This window comes from Rhincodon typus, chromosome 3 (genome assembly GCF_021869965.1).
Source record: "Rhincodon typus isolate 14 chromosome 3, sRhiTyp1.1, whole genome shotgun sequence".
Lineage (NCBI taxonomy): Eukaryota > Metazoa > Chordata > Chondrichthyes > Orectolobiformes > Rhincodontidae > Rhincodon > Rhincodon typus.
In genome coordinates this window covers 8,037,574-8,059,842 of record NC_063334.1, presented here as the reverse complement: position 1 = coordinate 8,059,842, position 22,269 = coordinate 8,037,574, and the positions used below count along the sequence as shown (strand labels likewise).

Genomic DNA, 22,269 nt, shown 5'->3' with positions numbered 1-22,269 from the left:
TAACCTTTACCAGCCACAAAACATGAATTTAACTTGCTTTCCTACAGTCCAGCCCCAGTTTAGTATTACCTGAAAAATAGTCAGAAAAGGATTACTCAGTGACTGATCGATCTCCTCAATCACCAAGGCTGATACATTTTCCTTTACTTTGTGCAAAAGGTAATAATTTGCTTGAATCCCATCTACAGCATGTGCTAATACAATAAGACAAAAAAGAACAGGACAAGTGTTGGTGTTTGTTGTTCATCTTGAGCTCCACTTTTAAAACTTGTCAAGCTCAAGGCATGCAATTCCAGACAACAAGAGCAAATGTTACAGGCCTAATTGCTCAGCTATAGCATCATTTTAATTGAACATTTTTGCCTGCTCCATAGATACAAGGATAGTATTTTTCTCTTTTTTTTGTTTCAGAGAGATTGAGAAGGTGTAGGTTTGAACCTTAGTCAACATGCCACAGGCGAGTGGGTTTTAAGTGGTGACCCAGAACTGCATGAGCATTTTTGGCTTTCTATCAAGGCTCGCCTGTCCATTTTGCGACCATGATAATGGTGGCCACATCCTACTTTTGTTTCCAACCTCATCCTGAGGTTTTCCGAATTGAGCTTCTGGCCTGTGGCTCCATGGCAATGATTCAGTCCTTTCTGCAATTCATTCTTTTGTTGGAAATTTTTAATTAGTGAGATAAACCAAGAACTGTAGATGCTGAAAATTGATGGCAAAACTCAGCAGGTCTGGCAGCATTTGTGGTGAGAGACAGCAGAGTTAATGTTTCAAGATTATCAAACGTTAGTAAGGCTTCTTCAATCATTGAAGACAAGAGAGTGTCTTTTAGCCCATGTAATTTTAGTACTTGGTTGAAGAGCGACCAATTTAAATTGTCATTGCAAGTTATTACACATGGATTCCAACTATTTGCACCAAGTGTTTGGGAAACTTGGTCAGCATGGACGAGTTGGACCGAAGGGTCTGTTTCTGTGCTGTGTGACTCTTTAAAGCACTATTTCTCAGAATTGTTATCCATTGTTTAAAACTTTTCCTTCACGTGGTTATAATTTGAAACTTTAATTCTGAGCAAAATGAATCAAATAAGAATCAGCATTCATTTTACTAAATTGAATTACCAGTTTAAATTTTTTTACTAATTTTCATTGTTTTCAAACCAGGCTTTTTGCCTGGCGTCATTGTCCTCATGAATATCTAGTCAGACTAAACCTTTAACGTTTTCAGATTAAGTTGATCTTATCAAAAGGGATTGATTATTTAAATGAATGGGCAGTGTTAGATCACTCAACATTCCAGGGTAATCACCAGTTTTCACACACCTCCCAATATTCTTGCCTAGTTATCAGTGCAGTAACAGATATTCTTTATGTTTCAGCATTCAGCTTAGCTTGAAAGTAATCATTTAATATCATTTGTAGTTCAGTTTGGAGCTCTTCTGAGAAGCTGGAATCAGATGTAACAGTGTTACAATTGAATAACAGTAACTAGAAAGACATGAGGGAAGAACTGGTCAGAATTGATTGGAAGGGGAGCCGAGCAGGGAAGACAGTGGAGGAGCAATGGCAGGAGTTTCTGGGGGTAATTTGGGAGGCATAGTGGAAATTCATTGCAAGGAAGAAGAAACATATGTAGTGAAGATGAGGTAACCATGGCTGACAAGGGGGGTTGGGGACAGCGTAAAACCAAAAGAAAAGGCACACAATGTGCTGAAGATTAGTAGGAAGCCAAAGGATTGGGAAGCCTTTAAAAATCAGCAGAGGATAAGTAAAAAAGCAATAAATTGGGGAGAAGATGAAATATGAGGGTAAGCTAGCTAGTAATGTAAAAGAAGATTGCAAGAATTTTTTAGATATATAAAAGGTAAGAGAGAGGCAAGAGTGAACATTGAACCGCTGGAAAATGAGGCTGGAGAAATCGTAATGGTGAACAAAGATATGGTGGAAGATCTGAATAGGTATTTTGCATCAATTTTCATGGTGGAAGACACCAGCAATATAGCAGAACTTCAAAAGAGTCGAGGGCAGAGTTGAGCGTAGTGGCTGTCAATAAGGAGAAAGTGCTGGGGAAGCTGAAAGGTCTGAGGTGCATAAATCACCCAGACCAAATGGACTACACGCCATAGTTCTGAAGGAGATAGCTGAGGAGATCGTAGATGCATTGGTGGTGATCTTTCAGGAATCACTGGAATCAGGGAAGAGTCCCCAGAGGACTGAAATTGTTAATGTAACATCCCTGTTTAAGTGATGGAGGCAGAAGACAGGAAACTATAGCCCAGTTAGCCTGATCTCGGTCATTGGTAAGATTTTAGAATCCATTATTAAGGATGAGATTGCGGAGTTCTTGGGAAGTACGTGGTAAAATGGGGCTGAATCAGCACGATTTCATCAATGACATGTCATGGCTGACAAGTCTGTTAGAATCCTTTAAGAAGGTAATGAGCAAGTTAGACAAAGGAGAGTCAGTAGACGTGATATGTTTGGATTTCCAGAAGGCCTTTGACATGGTGCTGCATAGGAAGCTGCTAAATAAGATAAGAGCCCACGGTGTTAGGACAAGGTACTGACATGGATAGAGGATCGGCTGACTGGCAGAAGGCAGAGGGTAGGAATAAAGGGGTCGCTTTAGGGACGGCAGCAAGTAACTAACAGAGTTTCAAAGGGGCCTGTATTGGAACCAGAACTATTCACGTTGTACATTAATGATCCAGTTAAAAGAACTAAGGGCATTGTTGCTAAGTTTACAGATGACGTAAAGGAGGAGCAGGTAGTGTTGCGGAAGCTGAGAGGCTGCAGAAGGACTTGAACAGGGTAGGAGAGTGGAGAAAGAAGTGGCAGATGAAGTACAACCTCTGAAAGTGTGAAGTTACACACTTTGATAGAAAGATTATAGACGTAGACTATTTTCTAAATGGCTTGAGGCTTCATAAATCTGAAGGATAAAGGGTCAAGCTGCCCTTTGGATAATTATGGATGGGCAATAAATCCTGGCCTAGCCAGTGATGCCCAAATCCAGAATGAATAAGAAAAAGCTTGGGAGTCCTAGTTCACGATTCTCTTAAGGTTAACATGGAGGTACAGTTAGTAGTTAGGAAGGCAAATGGAATGTTTGCATTCTTTTCAAGAGGGCTAGAGTACAACAGCCAGGGTGTATTGTGGATGTTTTACAAGGGTCTGGTCAGACCACATTTGGAATTTTCCGAGCAGTTTTGGGCCTCCTGACTAAGGAAGGATGTACTGGCATTGGAGGAGGTCCAGAGGTGATTAACAAGAATGATCCCAGGATGAAGTGCTTGTCATATGAGGAGCTGTTGAGGACTCTAGGTTTGTAATTGAAGGAATTTAAAAGTGGGATCTCAAAATGTTGAGAAGCCTGGATAGAGTGGGCATGGAGAAATGTGGAGCTGGAAAAGCATCCGGGAGCAGGAAAGTCAATGTTCTGGGCTGAAACCCTTTGTCAGGATTTGGGGGTGTTGGGGTGGGGGATGCAGGGGGAGCCCAGAAATAGATAGAGGGAAGGTGGTGGGGCTGGGGTGAGGGTAGGTGAGGTGGAGATAGGTGGAAACAAAAACAGAAGTTGCTGGAGAAGCTCAGCTGGTCTGGCAGCATCTGTGAAGAAAAAAATCAGAGTTAACATTTCGGGTCTGGTGACCCTTCCTCAGTCGGAAGATGAACAAGCTGGGGGTGAAGAGATTTTGAAGTTGGTGAAGTCGATACTCAGGCCATTGAGCTGTAAGCTTCCAAGGCGAAATATGAGGTGTTGTTCCTCCAGTTTACATTTGGCCTCACTCTGACTGTGGAGGAGACCAAGGATGGACATGTCACCAGGGGACTGGGAGGGGGAGTTAAATTGGATGGCAACTGGAAGGTTGGGTTGGTTGACAGAGGGCAGATGCTTTGCAAACCAGTCCCCAAGTCTGCATTTGGTCCCCCCAAAATAAAGGAGACCACAATCAGGAGTGAGGAATACATTAAATGAGGTTAGATGAAGTGCTGGTGAATCTCTGCTGGATTTGAAAGGATTGTTTGGGACCTCAGACGGAGTGAGAGGGGAGGTGTAGAGGCAGATGTAGCACCTCCTGCATTTGCAGGGAAAGGTACCGGGTGTGGTAGAGGAGTTGGTGGGGAACGTGAAGCTAATGAGGGATTCACAGAGTGAACAGTCCCTGCGGAAAGCGGACAGGGATGGGGAGGCAAATATCTTTTAGGTGGTAGGGTCTGATTGTAGGTGGCAAAAATGTCAGAGGATGATGCACTCACTCACTCACTCATTCCTTGACACTCTCTTTCTCACACACACACTCACTCTTTGTCTCTCTCTGTCTCACTCACTCTCACTCACTCACTGTCTCACACACAGACACACACACTTTGACTCTCGCACGCACGCACTCACTCTCGCACGCACTCCATCACTTCCTGTACCACATGCACTTCGTCACACTCTCTCTCTCTTACACTCTCTCTTGCATGCTCACTGTCTCGCACTCACGCGCACTCACGCTCTCTCTCGCGCACACTCTGTCATGCACACTCGCACAGACACACACACTTGCGCACAGACATACTCACGCGCACACACGCACTCTCTCTCACTTTCTCTCTCTCTCTCCCACACACGCGCGCCATCTCTCCCACACACGTGTGCCCTCTCTCCCATGCGAGCCCTCTCTCTCCTCACACACACACGTGCTCTCTCTTACACACACACACACACACACACACGCACGAATTATTTCATCCAAGATGTTTGTGTAGTGACATATACATTCTGCTCATATGTCAGTAGCCTCCTTCCTAACTGATTAAAGATTCAACAAGAGGCAGCCAGTTTTAAGGATGTTACATTTCTGCTTATAAATTCTGTGTCTTAAACTCTCTCTCTCACACTACGCCTGAGGAAGGAGCTGAGCTCTGAAAGCATTTGTTTTCGAATAAACCTGTTGGACTACAACCTGATGTGTGATTTTTGACCTTGAATCAGTGCCAGTGATTGTTCTGATTGTCGACCAGTGAAGTATCATGGGAAGTTTCTGAATTAAGTCCAGGCAGTTCTGGATTGCGAATGGAGTCTGGGAAAGGGTCACTGGACCCGAAATGTTAACTCTGATTTCTCTGCACAGGTGTTGCCAGATCTGCTGAACTTTTTCAGCAATTTCTGTTTTGTTTCTGATTTGCAGCATCTGCAGTTTTTTAGGTTTTTATTGTGAACGGAGTCTGCACTGGAGTCCGTTTGCAAGTCGATTTGCATGCAAGTGGGGACACCATGCAGGGTAATGTAAAGCAACTGTTTGTAAGTGCAACATGTTCATATTTTAGGTCTTTTAAATTACACCCCCTGTAAAGGATCACATTCATAAGTATGAGCGTTCGTAAGTAAGTCTTTGTAATTCTGAGACCTGTGTTAGGATGATTCTGTCTGCAGTTTCTGTTGTTTATGCTCATAAGATACATGAGGTTATGATCAGCAGAGAATTGGAGCTATGCTGCCTTGTTTAGTTACTCAGGAAGGTTATGTTGGCCTTGGAGTGGGGTACAGTGAAGATTCGCCAGAATGTTACCAGGATTAGGAAAGTTAAATTGTTAGGTAGTTTGCATAAACTCTTATTGTGTTCTCTTGATTGAGGTTGGAGGTGTGGTGTAAGTGAGATTTTTAGACTGTAGTGGGTGTTTGATAAAGAAGATAAAAAAAAAAAGCTATGTCCTCTCGTGGAGACATCGAGAAGTAAAATGTATTATCTTAAACTTAAAGCTAGGCTATTCAAGAATGGAATCAATTCTTCAGACAGTGTTGTACAAATCTTGAATAACTTCACCCAAATGGTGTAAATTGGAGCTTTCAAGGTAGAGATTGATTGACTGTTGTTAAGTGAGGGTTCTGAAGTTATGCAGTACAGGCAGGGTAAATGGAGTTGACATACAGATCAGCTATAATGTAATTGAATGGCGGAACAAGCCTAAGAAGCTGAATGGCTTACGTCAGAGCTTTCCTGTACTCCTCCCCTTCAACCACGGTTGCAGGTAGAAAATCTATGAAAGGAATGCTGGCTGAGGAGGTGGTTTCTGAGGGCCCCTGAGGTGAAGTCATTTTTTTTTAAGAATAAAGTTTCATCAACTGTCTAAGGGTCCAGGTCCCCATCCTTGTCAGGATAACCTCACTCAGCCCCTATCATTGAGATATGCCTTTTGAAAATTGATGCACCTTTAGCTAATTCTGAGCCATCTCCTGATATAGGGCCAAGGCATGTATCTTTAATTTATGGAATTCCTGTCCTTAGTCCTACTGCCTTACACTGATAGCTTTGTAGTGGTGTTGGTAGGTCCATCCCTACATAGCCTCACAAAGACTTGTGAGCTTGTGGCATTTCTGATAGACTTCCTTGAAAGTTACAATGGGGCTGCATTGGGACAACTGTGCAATTTCCTTCTCAAATACTCAAAGACTAAGCACCATGTTGCATTCAGCTTGTCTATTTATTCCCAATGTTGTTATCCCTCAGGTTCTTTGGAGCTATGCTGGTGAACAACCAAAGACGCTGGCATCGAACACAAAGTTGTATAAATGGCTGCCTCAAAATGACCTACTTGGTAAAAGCTGAATTCTCATTTTCTCACCAATCCTATTTTAAACCTTGTGCATTTGGGTCTGTATTGGTTAATTGCTGTCTGGCTCCTTATCTGCACAGTCATTTTGCATGTGTGTGTAGATATTAAATATCCTCAGGCTTTTTGGCATCACAGCTGAGCCTGATCATTTTCTTATCCAAACTCTCCAATGGGCACACTTTCAGGATGAGGTGGAGGTGCTGGTGTTGGACTGGTGTAGTCAAAGTCAGAAGTCACACGACACCGGGTTATGGTCCGACAGGTTTATTTGAAATGGCAAGTTTATGGAGCACTGCTCCTTCATCAGGTGAAGGCTTCCAACTTTCAGGATGAGGTCACTAGACAGTGATCACAAGTAGAGTTTCTAGTTAATTTTCTAATCCCTAAATTCTAGGGATGCTAAGCTCTGTTGTAATGCTCTACTGTTACCAAGATCAATATAATTAATTCAACACAGTCAAACTGAACCTTGGGCTATGTGTTCATTTATTCATTTGATAGACTTTTATCTTCAAAGCTATGGATTCTGTGGCATTTTGTAATGAATTTGATAAGGTACAGTTTAAAATAGCAATCAGCCTCTTAGTGAATGCCCTGTTTTTAGCTTGATTCCCAAATTATTGAAATAGTTTAATCAATTTTCAGCTTTTGCTTTTCTAACTGGAACATGAAGCTGTCGTGACATTCTTCAACATTACATTGTCTTGCAATTATAAATATTGTTTCAGCATTGCAAAATAAATAGAAACAGATGTGCAGAAGTCTTTTTAACAATCATCTGTTTTAAAACAGATCGCAGGGTCAAGTTTTAAAAGGAGACAAAGTTGACGCTCTATTGCATTAAAAAAAAATTGCACGTATTAACTTGTACCTTTCACAACCTTCGAGCATTAAATGTATTTTACAATCAATTCAAATGTTTACAAGTGTACTTTCCATGTAGGAAACGAGCTAACCAGTTTGCACACAGCTCAGTCCCACAAACACCTCTAAGGTAAAAACTAAGTAATCTGTTTCAGTGATGTCAATTGAGGAGTATATTAGCAGGGGCAATTGAGCAAACTTGCTGCTGTTTTTTGATTGGTGGAACATGATACGTTATCCAACTGGAAAGGTAGCTGGTGTCTTTGGTTTAATATATTAAAGAGCCCCAGTAGAGCAGCATTCCCTTAGAATTGCACTGGAGTGCCATGCAAGATTTGGTGCTCAGGTCTCTGAGGCTTGAACTCCGAATCTTCTGACTCAAATATGAGTGCTGCCACTTAGCCTAGCTGACAGTGCAAATTTCATCGTATTTTAATACACCGTATCTCCTGAAATTTTATCATACGTCAAAGTTTAATTATAATGAAGGTTCAGCTGATTTTATTTTCTGCAAATATAATTGCAGGACATCCCAAGACCAGAGTATTTATCACCCATGGTGGTACAAATAGTATATACGAAGCTATTTACCATGGGGTGCCTATGATCGGAATTCCACTGTTTGCTGATCAACCTGATAGTATGGCTCACATGAAGACAAAGGGAGCTGCTGTGGTTCTCAATTTTGATACATTGAATAAACAGGATTTAGTTAATGCCATCAACACGGTGATCAACGATACAAGGTAAGGTAATAATGTTCAAAGAATGCACAACTGAACCATGGGTTCACAACTGAATCTTAACTTCTAGAAATGGGTGGGTGAGATTCATGCAAAAGATTAAAGAGTAAAAAATCTTGAACAGGATGTGAACATACTTTGAACCAGTGCAAGTCTGATTATTTAGGAAGAAAGGAGCGTACCCTAAATCTGGCAGGAGGCAAGTTATCAATGAAGTATTACGATGAGGCTGCGTGCCTTAATTCTTGAGTCATTTTACTTTTAACCATAGGAAGCCAGGTTTCCCAGGCTTTGGGAAATTCAGTGCAGGACAAAAAGGGCTGAACCCATGTGTTAATTGACCTTATAGCACTGCTTGTGGGCCAAGAGGAATAGGAGGGTTTTCACCAAGCTTAATAAGCTAGCGTGTAAACTACCTCCCATTGTGTGATCTATTTGCTTGCCTCAGCTGACCACGATCTGATTGACCCTCTTGATCACCATTTCCTGCCAGTTGGGATCCCTGAAGTAGAAAGCGGGCAACCTGTCGCCCTAAGATTCCAATCTCCCAGTCACCATATGTACCTTCTAGGCAAACTGTTCCCTGCAACCATTCAACAAAGACTCTACTGGGCCACCAACCAACCCAGATCTCATAATGTAGACTGTGACCTTGACATGTTTTCCCCTGCCACCAAACAGCCACTGGTCAGATTCCCTCATGATCTGGTCTCTCCCCATAATTTGTCTCACTCCCACAAAATTGTTTATATTTACAGATTTTCTTAGCAGGAGCATCAAACAACTAATATTCTAACAAGTATAAACCAAAAAAAAACTCAAAATGGAAGCTTTAGCAGAGATTTTGCTTGTAATAAATGGTTTTTTGAGAGCAAGTAGGGACTGTAAAGTACTCACATCGCCAGTTGCCTGACATACTGTTAACAACCCTCCTGCCTTTAAGTCGGAATGTTAAACTGTGTGCAGGAAACCCATTTGGGGAAGTCGGTTCTTGTTTTAATAATGTTCTTAGCTTACTAATAACTATATTAACATGGGGTTTGGTTTTTACCTTTCATAGCATGTGGGAGCATCACAGGCACTGCAAGTGTTTTGTTGCTTATCCCTAATAGCTATTGAACAGAGTGACTCGCTAGATTAAGAGTCTACCACATTTCTGTAGGTTTGGAGACATATTTAGGCCAGACAAAGTGAGGACAGCAGATTTCCTTCCTTTAAAGGGCATCAGAGAACCAGATTTTTTAAAAATTCATACATGGAATGTGGGTATCACTGGTTGGACCAACATGTATTGCCCATCTCTAGATGTCTTTGAAAACGTGGTGGTGAGCTGCCTTCTTGATCTGCCACAGTTCACTTACTATTAGAGAGGGAATTCCAGGATTATGATCTGAAGACAGTTCAGGAATGGTGATACAGTTCCAGATCAGAAGGGTGAATCACTTGGAGGGGAACTTGCAATTGATGGTGTTACCATGCATTTGCTGACTTTGTCTTTCCAGATGGTAGTTGGACATACCTGGGCAATTTGGCATCTCCCTGATAAGGTGGCACTGTTGTAACTGTCCATAAACAGCTTGGCTAGGGGCATGTCAAGATCTGGAGCACGAGTTTCTCAATACTATTGCCAGAACGCTTTCAGGAGCTCTTGGAATGTCTAGTACTTTAAGCCATTTCTTGATATTATTTGGAGGATGTCAGAGTGACAGAATCTGTGATGTTTGCGTCCTCCAGAGCAGATCGAGATGTATCATCCACTCGGCATGTCAGACTGAAGGTTATTCCAAATGTATAACCCTAATCATTTGTAGTGTTGGGCTCCCCCATCATTGAGGATGTTTATGAAACCACCTCTTCTAATGAGTCGTCTAATTATCTACACCATTCATGATGAGATATGGCAGGACTGCAGAGCTTGGATCTGGTCCATTGGTGTGGAATTGCTTCGCCCAGTCATGCTCGTGTTCTTTGGCACATGTATAGTCCTGTGTTGGAGTTTCAATGGGTTAATACCTTTGTTTTAAAAGATATGCCTAGTGCTGTTGCTGGCATGCCCTCCTGAATTCTTTATTGAATAAGGGTTAACTACTGGCTTGATGGTAATGGTAGAGTGGGGTGTACGCCGGGCCATGAGTTTGCAGATTGTGTTTGAGTACAATTCTGCTTCTGATGATGGCCCACAGCACCTCATGGGTGCCCAGTCTTGATAGATCTGTTTGAAGTTTATCCCATACACCATGGTGATTGTATACCACACAACTCAATGAAGGGTATCCTCAATGCGATACTGGATCTTCATCTCCCAAGGGACTGTGAGGTAGTTGCCCCTATTGAGACTGCCATGGACAGTTAGATCTGCAGCAGGCAAATCAGAGAGGATGATGTCAAGTATAGTTTTCTGTCTTGTTAGTTCCTTTACCACCTGTTGCCAACCCAGCCTAGCAACAACATCTTATAGGAATTGACCAGCTCAGTCAATAGTATTGCTGCTAACTATTAGAACAAAGAACAAAGAAAATTACAATACAGGAACAGGCCCTTCGGCCCTCCAAGCCTACACTGACATGCTGCCCGTCACAACTAAGACCCCCTACCCTCTCGGGGACCGTATCCCTCTATTTCCATCCTATTCATGTATTTGTCAAGATGCCCTTTAAAAGTCACTTTAGTATCTGCTTCCACTACCTCCCCCGGCAGCGACTTCCAGGCACCCACCGCCCTCTGTGTAAAAAAACTTGCCTCATACATCACCTTTAAACATTGTCCCTTGCACCTTAAACCCATGGCCCCGAGTAACTGACTCTTCCACCCTGGGAAAAAGCTTCTGACTGTCCAGTCTGTCCATGCCCTTTATAATCTTGTAGACCTCTATCAGGTTCCCCCCTCAACCTCTGTCGTTCCAGTGAGAACAACCCAAGTTTCTGCAACCTCTCCTCCTAGCTAATGCCCTCCATAATAGGCAACATCCTGGTAAATCTTTTCTGTACCCTCTCCAAAGCCACCACATCCTTCTGGTAGTGTGGTGACCAGAATTGGTGGTGATGGACATTGAAGTTCCCCACCCAGAATACATCCTGAGTCCTTGTCACCCTCAATGCTTCCTCCAAGTGGTGTTCAGTAGGGAGGAGCACCGATTCATTAGTTGATGGTGGGACGGTATGTGGTAATCAGCAGGTTTCCTTGCCTGTGTTTGACCTGATGCAATGGGATTTCCTGGAACTCGCCAGTGAAAACCCAATTGAGGGAGTTGAAGAGATAATGGGAAAAAAATTCCAAAAGTTATGCAACTTTTTGCCCAATTGGGTGAAAGATTTTTGGGTCACATCTTGTGACAGATTGGTAACTGTTCTATGAGATAGAGTAATGCTGAATTTTATAGACCATGGCTGAGGTTTGTAGAGTTATAGTAAGAAGAATGCAAGAATTAGCTTTATTGTTACATGTGCTCACCTGGGTACAGTGAAAAGTTTACAAGTCACCACTAATGGCACTACCTTAAGCACCAAGATACCCAGGTACAGATTTTGAAGTACAAATTTTCAGGGAAAAAAATTTAGAAATATGAAGAAATAAGGAGCCCAGCAATAAATTAGAAAAACTGAGAAATAAGAGTTCAGAATAACAGTCCTTCCAAACCAGAAGACTGTGCTGAGGCCGGGAGTCCGGGTCTGCGCCGAGTCTGGGTCCACACCGTGGCCCGGAGTCCGGGTCTGGGTCCGGGTCCGCGTCGAGGCTGGGAGTCCATACAGGTTTTCACCGTGGACATTGCCGATGCTGCCCGAGGATGGGAGGTAAAAAGAAACTGAAAAAGAAACAAAAATGGAGAGAAGAAACAAAGAAATTGATGTAGTGGATGAGCTCTGTCTCGGGAGTCCTACTCCACTGCCATCTTTCCAAAGAATCCCTACAGTGTGGAAACAGGCCTTCAGCCCAAAGAGTCCACACTGACCTTCAGAGAAACCCATTCCCCAAATCCACCTAATCTACCCATCCCTGAACACTATGAGCAATTTAGCATGGCCAATCCACTTAGCCTGCATATCTTTGGACTGTGGGAAGAAACTGGAGGAAACCCACGCAGACATGGGGAGAATGTGCAGACTCCACACAGACAGTTGCCCGAAGGGGAATTGAACCCAGGCCCTTGGCACTGTGAGGCAGCAATGCTAACCACTGAGCCACCGTATGGTGGAGATCTGGTAATCTGCTACTGAGGCTATTAAACTGCCAACTGGTTGAATTATATTGAAGTTGATAAAATGTTATTAAGGTTAGAGAAAGGGCTGCTGCAAGTGGCCGGCAGCTCCTCCCTCTGTTTCCTCAAGGATCTGCTGGAGACCTTTGCAGGATCTTGCAGTTGGCCATAACCAGATACACTGTACAGGAGATCACTGCCACCATGTATGCTGGGGCAGGCCTAAATGAACATTTTGCCAGTTAGAATGAGCTGGCATTTGGGTTTGTGGCATTGGTTCGCTTCCATAGATGGAAGATGTCATTAGTTGCAGAAAGATGGCAATGCAGGCATCCACCAGATCATCCAGAAATGTTCATTGACAGCAAGGGCTTTGACTTCATCAACGAATGACTGACGGATTGAAGGTTGATGAATCTCCTGCACCGGATGAGCTTCATCCCAGAGTGTTGAAGGAAATGGCTACAGAGATAGTGGATATACTGGTGGTTATCTCTCAATCTTCTGTAGATTCTGGAAAAATTCATGGAGAAATTACCAAATGTAACTCCCAGCTCAGCTAACATACCAACATCTACAACAAGGGATAATTGAAAAGTTAGACTCTGCTCAATTTTGCCATTATTTTCCATGTGGATTTATGAAAGGGAAATTGTGTTTAAGACAGGTCGGGGTTTTTTTAAGAATGCCATTGCAGCATAGGCAAGAAAAACAGGGGATATTGTGTATTAGGATTTTCAGAATGCTTTTGATAAGGTCCTTCACAGGTGGTCAGTGAACAAAATGAGAGGATATCAGATTTGGGGTAATGTACTAGTAAGGTTTGAGAATTTGTTAACAGACAAAAAGCAGAGACAAGCAATAAATATGTAATTCTCAGGATAGAGGTTGATTATTAGTGGGACACCTCAAGGCCACAGCTGTTCACAATCTATACAAATGATTTGGATCTGGGGACCAATTGTAATATTTCCACTATTGCTGATGGCACAAACTGAGAGGCAGTGAAAGTCTGAGAATGATGGAAAGAGAATTTGAACAGGCTAATTGAATGAGCAAGAAAATGGCAGATGAAATAATATTGTGAATAAGTGTGAAGTTATTCACTTTGGTGGAAAAAATTACTTAAATGAGAGGTTGGGAAGCGTTGGTGGCCAAAGGGACCTGGGTATCTTTGTTCATGGGTTATTAAAAGCTAGCAAAAAAGTGTAACAATTGGTATGGAAGGCAAATGGTGTATTAATCTTCATCACAAAGGAATTTGAGTACAGATGTAAAGATGTCTTGCAACTATTTCATTGAGCCTTGGTGAGACAGCATCTGGAGTATTGCGTACAGTTTTGTTATCCTTTTCAAAGAAAGGATATACTCATTGTTGATGGAATGCTATGGAAGTTCACCTGGGATGGTGAGTTTTTAAAATATTCATTTATGGGATATGGGATGGCATTTATTGCCAATCTCCATATGCCTCAGAATATTAGCTTTGAGTTGCATCATTAGACCATAAAATTTAGGAGCAGAGCAGGCCATACAGCCTTTCATCATAAGGCAATCCAGACATTCCAGGTATTATTCTAGTAAATCTTCTCTAAACTGCTTCCAATGCATTATCATCCTTCCATAAATACAGTGATCAGTACCATACACAGTACTCGAGATGTGGACTCACCAATGTGCTGCCAAACTGAAGTGTAACCTCCCTACACTATTCCCCTTACAGTAAACCATTACATTGTTAGCTTTCCTGATTACTGGCTATATCTGAATAATAAACTTCCTAGGACATCCACATGTCTCTGCATCTGAGGTCTGCAACCTTTCACCATTTTTTGCCATGTACTGACTATCCTTGACCGAGCAGGGCCACTTTGGAATGCCAGTATGCATCAGAGTGCTGAGCTTCCTGTTAAAAATGCACAGACACCAATGCTGGTTTTTCGGTGGATATTGGCTGAGCGGTGAATTTTTCTTGAAAGTATAGTATGTGTGGTCAGATGGGGCCAAAATCAGACTCGACATTGGGGTAGGGTACTTAAATAATGGGGTGAGTTTGGTAAGATATGGCAGGAAAACTCATAGAGTCATACAACACAGAAACAGATCATTCGGTTCAACCAGTCCGTGCTGACCATGATCCCAAACTAAACTAGTATCACCTTGTCTGCACTTGGCCCATATCCCTCCAAACATTTCTTATTCATGTATTTATCCAAATGTCTTTTAAACATTGTAACTGTACCCACATCTGCCAATTCCTCGAAGTTCATTCCACACCACAAACCACCCTCTGTGTGAAAAATTTGCTCCTTGTGTCTTTTGAAATCTTTCTCCTCTCGCCCTAAAAATATGACCCCTGGTCTTGAAAACCCCCATCCTAGGGAAAAGACACGTGCCATTCACCTTTCTCTATATCCCTCATGATTTTATAAACCTCTATACAGTCATCACTCAACCAAACTTGCTAGGCTTAATGGCAAATAACCCTCCAAAAGACTCAACGCAACTTGGGCGTATTCAGAAATACATATGATTCAGCCCCTAGTGTGTGCAGGAGTGATAGTCCGCAGAATGGGCACAGCTGTTGTGTTCTCCATAATGTTGTACAGAAATGAAGCTTGGAACTGCAGGAGGAGCAAGGTGCAAGAGTTGTTCAGAAGAGAAGGAGGATGGTGATGCACTGAATGCACCAATATTGCTGCCCTGGGTGGTCAAAATTAGATTCCACCAAAGCACCCCATCTAATAGCCACATGTACCACTGTGACCACCCCACCCCGACAACTGAATCCACTGTTACCCAACATGATGTAGCTTGCAAATAACTTTTGGAGTCATCCATCACTTGGCATTGAGTCTTACTCATTAATCACGAGTGAAGAGGTCATTTGCCAGGTAAGTAGGCAAGTGTTGCAAATAAAAATATTTAGGATTATCAAAAATGATGTGGTGTGCCTGTAGCAGAAGCACAAAATGCTGCTCTGCTCTGCCTCTTGTAAAACAGTGCAAGCTTCATTTGCTTCACAGGAACAGAACTAAAATTTGGTGTAAACCAGATTTTAATAAGAATGGGGGGGCATTGGATATCTCAGTGGCTGGAAGGTTAGTTTGCGATGCAGGCATGGATTCAATTCCCACATCGCTGAGGCATGGTTAACCTCAGGATAAATTCACCACCTAATTCTCTAATGAGACAGCAGCCTTATGGTCCTCTGGGACTATGGCAACAACTAATAGGAACAGGAGTAAGTCATTTCGCCTTTGACCCTAAATCCTGGATGCTGTGGATAGTCTCCTGCCCACTGTTGGCAGTAACCAGGATTGCCTGAAAAATTTAGAATCTGACATCATCAAGGAATATGCACCATCAATTAGAAAAATGTAGACGGCTGTGGGCTTGTGTTTCCATTTGTCTAAGCATTCATTATTAGTGTTTTATTTGCTGTGACTTTAACATTGCCAACTGTATTGATCCATGAGTAGTTTGATATCAGTTGTTGCAGTAAGACTGGTGCTCAACTGACGTCATTTTGGACTGCCTAGTTTGCAGTGCACATAAATTTGCTCATAATGCAGCAGTAATTTGCAGTCAGGAATCTCACATAGAGAACCCAACAGGGAGGTGAGATAGATAGAAATATCTCTTTGTAACAAAGGTCACTGACCTGAAATGTGACTTCAAATATTGGATCTAGTTTCATTAATGATGCTCTTCCTTGATGATTTGTGAGTGATGATTTGTGAGTGGGAACAGAGGTAATTTGCTGACTTTGGCAAACATATGTTAAACAACCCAGAGGATATTTACTTGTTTGCAAAGATAAGAGGTTGCCCGATAGAACTTTAACTCTGATTGCTAAACAGGAACTCAGCTTCCTCCCTCTCTATCCTTGATGCCACTCCCTTTGCCTACTGCTTCCTCTGCTATTCCCTCCCAGTGTTACTCAGGAGAATGCCAAGGACTGTGGGGTTGGGTTGGTGAAGAGAGCAGGGATTTCTGTACTTTTCAGTTACGCTTGTCAAAACAGTTGTGTAAACAACAAATATTGGCATTGGGTACAGGAAGTGTAAATAACACACTGCCCTATGTCATTGATCAGTGGACCTGAATCCAGTACATGTACAAAGTGCTTGAGAGCATGTTTGACCTTGCTGTAAAGATGCTTCTAGTGGTATAATTCTGCCAATACACATCTGGTTTTGATAAAACTGCTCTCAAATAAATGTCACTATGTAAATGCAAATTATTGTTCATACCTGGGCATTCAGGTAAAATAAAGAGAGATTGTATAATAAATTGTTTATGTCTTTCTTAGCTACAAAGAAAATGTGCTAAAGCTATCTCGAATTCAACATGACCAGCCAATGAGTCCAGTGGATAGAGCAGTGTTCTGGATTGAATTTGTAATGCGCCATGGAGGAGCTCAGCATTTGCGGCCTGCAGCACATTCCCTGTCCTGCTACCAGTACCATTGCCTGGATGTGATAGCATTTCTGTTTATTTGTTTAGCAATCATTGTATTTGTTCTCAAAAAAATGCTGCATGTTTTGCTGCTGAAAATGCATAGGTACAAGGGTAAGGAAAAACAAGACTGAACAATACTCTTTAATGCATAGGATGACAAACTTATAACACCATTTAATTACTTTGGAATTTATATTGCGCAGGGTTAAAATTACATGGTGTTCTAAATAAGTTTTTAGTTAAAACTAGTTAACAGGAAAACTCATATTATTGACAATTTCAACTTCCTACTGAATCATTCTTTGCACTCAATTGGTGCATCTCAAAATTTAAATTGTGCCTAAAGATCATTGATTTTCTGGAGATGAGGGTTTACTAGCAATTTATTACTGTCCTTGGAAAGATGCTTGTGATTCTTGTTACTGCAGTTTGTGTGATAGAGATATCGCTGTTAGGTAGGGAGTTTCAGGATTTTGACAGTGATGAAAAAGGAATCAAGATATTTACCCAAGTTAGAATGTTGTGCAGCAGTTTGAGGACAAACCAGTTTAAAAAATCTTTCCATTTATTAATTTGCACAGAGATATCTCTACACTAGAACAAAGAAGCTGGCAGGAACTCTGTAAGATATATGCATTGTGCTCAATGCTGTAATTGTTGATAACAAGAGAAATGTGCGATCATCACAGATCAAAATGTTGCACTGAATTGACCAGAATAGGGCTTCCAATTATTCCCTCATCAGAAACTCCCATCCAAGTATTATGGTTAGTTCACGGCTGTCACCACAGCTGCTCCAACCTAGGCCTGGTTTCCACAGCCAAAATAACTAACAGTGTGCTCTGGATACAGGTTTTCCTGACTTAATGGTTTAATTTGAGACAGGTTAATTCTGAAGGCCACAACATTATCTTTCTGCAGCACTGAGCTAAGAGTCTGAATTGTAGGAACTGGGCAAGAGGCGAGAAGGAACTAGCCATAGTATTTGACAGATTTTCATCACTTCCATTATGAGTACTCAACTGCACTGAGCACACATACACAACACCCATTCTCACAAAAACATGCACATGAATACACTCTCTTGCATACACGCGCACACACACACTCATCCGCACTCTCAAACGCAAAAAAATTGAAAACACACACATTCTCTCTCACACACACACCCCGCCCAATTAATTGGTTTGCCAAATGATTTATTGTTGCCAAAATTCACTTCCCATCTCCTCTACAAGATAAACACAAAAATTTAATAAAGTATTCTGCCGTACAGTGTAGTGAAAAGGAATTTAACATACTCGGCCAGTTTAAAACGTTTTGGTAGAAATCCTCTTTATAGCAGCTCTGATGAAGAGTCATCTAGACTTGAACCGTTAGCTTGCTTTCTCTCCGTGAGTGCTGGCTGACCCGCTGTGATATCCAGCATTTTTTGTTTTCGGTTCAGATTCCAGCAACTGCAGTAATTTGCTCCTCTCAGACCTTTTACATTGACTTGGCAGACATCTCATCGGAAAGTCAACACGTCTGCCAGTGTGGCAGTCCCTCAGTACTGCACTAAAATTTCAGCCTTGTGTCAGTAATGTGGCTTGAAATCATAAACCTGGACTTTGGACAAGAGTTAGTAGGAACTGCAGATGCTGGAGAATCCGAGACAACAACCCTATGATGCTGCTTGGCCTGCTGTGTTCATCCAGCCCTGCACCTTGTTGTTTTGGACAAGAGTGCCATCTTTGTGCCAGCGTTGCAGCAAAACTTGCAAAGCATGGGTTAAATGAGTGGTGGGTTATCTCTGGGTGGTCATTGGTTTTCTTCACTCATTGGGCCATGTTTACTAGTATCAATCTCCCTTGGGTATTGTATCTTCAATCATTTTACTGATGGAATGCTCCTGTATTTGGATGTAACATTTTTTAATATCAGAATAAATAGGCACTTTATAAAATCCTACTGGCACAACTTTGAAACTTTTGGTTTCAAGCAGGAAGTAGCCTTTAAAATGGTGTTACTGCAAAACATGCCGAATTCTGAAACAAATTTAAGGAGTACTTGAGACTGGGCTTTGCTACTGTATCACTGTGAGGCAGCAGAATTAATTTAGCTGTAATTCTAAAATAAGGGAACTGAGGAAATTATTACATTTAAATCCTAATTAGACCAAACCCAAGCTATGGGCATTATGGAACTTTTTATCTTATTTTTGAAGAAGTCCTTCAAATCTGAGGAAGGGCTGATTGAGAGCTTGTCTTCTGCTATCAGGTGGGACAACCACTCCCCAGCCCCATCCTCACATGAAGGTAAATATAGGGTTTTGCATTACAGATTATTTTAAAAATAATTAATAAAATGAAAGATATTTTCAGAATCTGTTTTCGTTTTACTTTTTCTTTTTCTTCATGTTTCACTCATTTAAGCAAGAGCTGTAGCAGAATGAAAATGGTAACTGTTTTATGAGTAGTTATAAATACACCTTGCCCACTTATGATGGTATCAGAACCATACAGAGAGTAAAATCTTTGGACGGACTCTTTGACAGTTTTGAGTGACATGGGATATGATGAAATGTGTGGCAGAATTGGGTGACAAATGTGATGAGGCCTGGGAGGAACTCACATTACCTTTTTATGCTTTTCACAAGCAATGTGGTGAGATTCTCACTGGACAGTGGCAAGTTACCAATTGACAATGATTATTGTTTGTAAATGCCTCGTTAACGGCTCAACTTACCTCAGCCTCCTATCTTACCAAATTCATCAAACAAGTTTGACATCGTGGAAACACGACAAGGAAAGTCGGCGGATTTAGCTCACGATTTGCTCTGAATGACATGTCACCTACAACCAAAACGGCAGCCCAGTGCAAGATCCAACAGCACCAGCTGCATGCATGCTTGCTCCATGGACTTTGGCATGCAACGTTGGAAAGCCCTCATAGCTATCCTGGAATCCCTGTGATACACTGGCAGGGTGTTCTGGGAACACTGACTTGCATTGTAAGATGCACTAGCAACTAATATGGAAGGGCTGTAATAGGTATACTTTGTGCACAGACACAGGACCAAATCTCTTGGACTGGAGTAGGCTGTGTCTCGGGATGCTCACTTGCTCCCTCAATGCTCACTCACTTGATACCTTTATGCTTACAAAATCCCTGCCTTGCACATAACCAGGCAGTTTGCTTTGCTGCTCAGCAGTATACAGTGGGGGGAACGCATGTCCTGCTGTAAGGCAGTTTGCTATATCAATCTCACACTGGCACCAAGATGCTAGCAGCTACCATGTCAAATGCAATGAGTGTGTAGCAAACAGGCAGCTATGTATTCAGCTCTTAGGTGAGTAGACCTCTCTGAAGTCCATGGCGGGACCCATCCACCAAGGTTCCCTACATAGTAAGTCAAGGGCAGCTCCAAACCAGTCCAGGGGATCAGCCAAGGTCAGGTATCTGTTCTCAGCTGGGGGTCCATGCCACTGCATTCTGGGGAGTGGGTCATGGTCAGTCTATGGGCTGCATTGTCGCCAGTTTGAGAGGTAGGGCTAACTTCATCGAAGAGATGTACGTGCAACAGTCAGAACTGCGGGCATGTGTTGCCCAGGGCTGTCCAGTCATGTTGGTTAAGGGTGTACTCCATGGTTAGTATGTCCATCCATAGGTATGGGGAGGGGGCATGGGGTCAAAGGGCAAGTACAGCCATGGTACGAGTCTCAGCAGGTTACTCACAGGCACTGGAGCCTTCGGGCTGTGTGGAAAGGCACAGTACAATTGTAAAGAGGGGCAAGATTTACATGGGGTGGGGGGAGGACACAATAAAGCATGGCTGAGAAAGGTGCAATGGGTGGGGTGTGGGTAGGTGTCAACTGTTAGGATCACCCTGGCTTAAAGGAGGGAAAATGTATGACTGCACCAGGCATGGTTACCTCATATGCCAGTGGCTGGGTGGGAAAGGCACAGGCACATGGGGTCGAGGGGAATTTGCGAAGTGTGAAGCCTGTGGGATCTGTGGGATTGGCTACAAGGGAAGGGATGTGGATATTTGGGGACTCTCTGCTGCATTTAGGCTGAGGCCAGAAGCTGCTGGTGGAGGAATACTCACTGTCATCTTTGATCCTGATGCAAATCAAAAACTGCACAGTGGGGAAGGAAACCGAAACGGCTGTGACTGCACTCGGAGTACGTTGGGTAACTGACTATGAAGGAGGGGACTGCAGCAAACACTGATCTTTCCCAGAGCATTTAAAGGGAAAGAATATGAGTCACACACCCAGGAATGTACAGCACACAGGTTGCCTGCTTCTTGGTCATCTGGACAGTTATAACTTGCTCTATGCATCGCACCTACCTGGCATAGCCGACAACTCATTGACAACTACACCCTTGCACATAGAGAGTGCCAAACATTAGAGATGTTGAATCAAGAGAGCTAAAGTTGTCACTGTGACCCAATACCACTGTATCCCTGCTTCCATTAGGTGCAGTAGGCTCTCAGTGCAGACCTCCATCCATGGAACTTATCTGTGGCCATAAAGTGCTGGTGGACTGTGTGTAAATTCATCTAGTGCCTATACAGAGAGACATAAACTGAGAGTGACATATAAGCAATTGTCACCCATGTCACCAATGTGCCCACAATGCATTTTCTTCTTTCTCTGTCTCCCAGTGCGTCTCTGTGAACTCCCCAGTTCTGCAGCTGGAGTGGTGTCTGCTGTCCATGAGGGTTTAGTTAGATGACCCTCCTTACTTTGAACATGTAGAGGTTGGGAGGGTGGGGCGGCTGGCTACCTCTGCAGTACCCTGAATAAAAAGTGCAGGGAGACCTGTCTGTGTGGTTCTACCTGTGGCTGGTTGCCTTCTGACATCAGTCTTTCCTTTTGTACTGAGGAGGTATCAGTACCAGAGCCAAGGATCCCTTGTTTTCATGCCTTTGGTCCTACGAACCAATTGCTGTGACAATGGAGTTCAGCAGCTCCTGTGTGTGCTCAGAGTGTCTCCCCATGGCAGCTGCCAACCTGTTTGCAGACAGACTGTCACAGAATTTGCACCCGTTACATCCCGGATGCCTGTGTGTCACTGCCGCTCTGTCCGTGCATTGCAATGAAGTCTCTGATTGCTGGCATTACAGGGTCCTTCCTGCCTTTGACTGAGCAGATGCCTGTTCTCTGGCAGTCCTCCAAATGTCAGCTTCCTGGGACATTTCTTCCTCCACTAGTCATGGAGCTGTTGTAATGAGGTTCTCACCAGATTGTCTTCCCAGACTCATTATTCCAAACATTCCCATAGAGGTGTCAGTGTTCTGAGTGGGTAGGAGGGTGAAGGAGGCATCCTTGCCAATGCTTCATCTGAGGCCTCTGCACTCTCATCATCAGAGATCTAGGAAGATGCTTCTGGGGAAGCTGGGTGTTTT

At 42.8% G+C, this 22,269-nt stretch overlaps 1 protein-coding gene across 1 annotated transcript in view; it reads left to right on the top strand.

Annotated features, from left to right (window-relative positions):
• The window catches only part of LOC109915024 (UDP-glucuronosyltransferase 2A2-like), a 68,742-nt gene extending 51,003 nt beyond the window's left edge, over window positions 1–17,739 (top strand). The window contains 4 exon segments of the mRNA XM_020514633.2: window positions 6,500–6,587; window positions 7,996–8,215; window positions 16,723–16,933; window positions 16,935–17,739. Of these exon segments, the coding sequence (XP_020370222.2) occupies window positions 6,500–6,587; window positions 7,996–8,215; window positions 16,723–16,933; window positions 16,935–16,964 (549 nt within the window). The 3' untranslated portion in view covers window positions 16,965–17,739.
• Window positions 17,740–22,269: the final 4,530 nt, after the last annotated feature.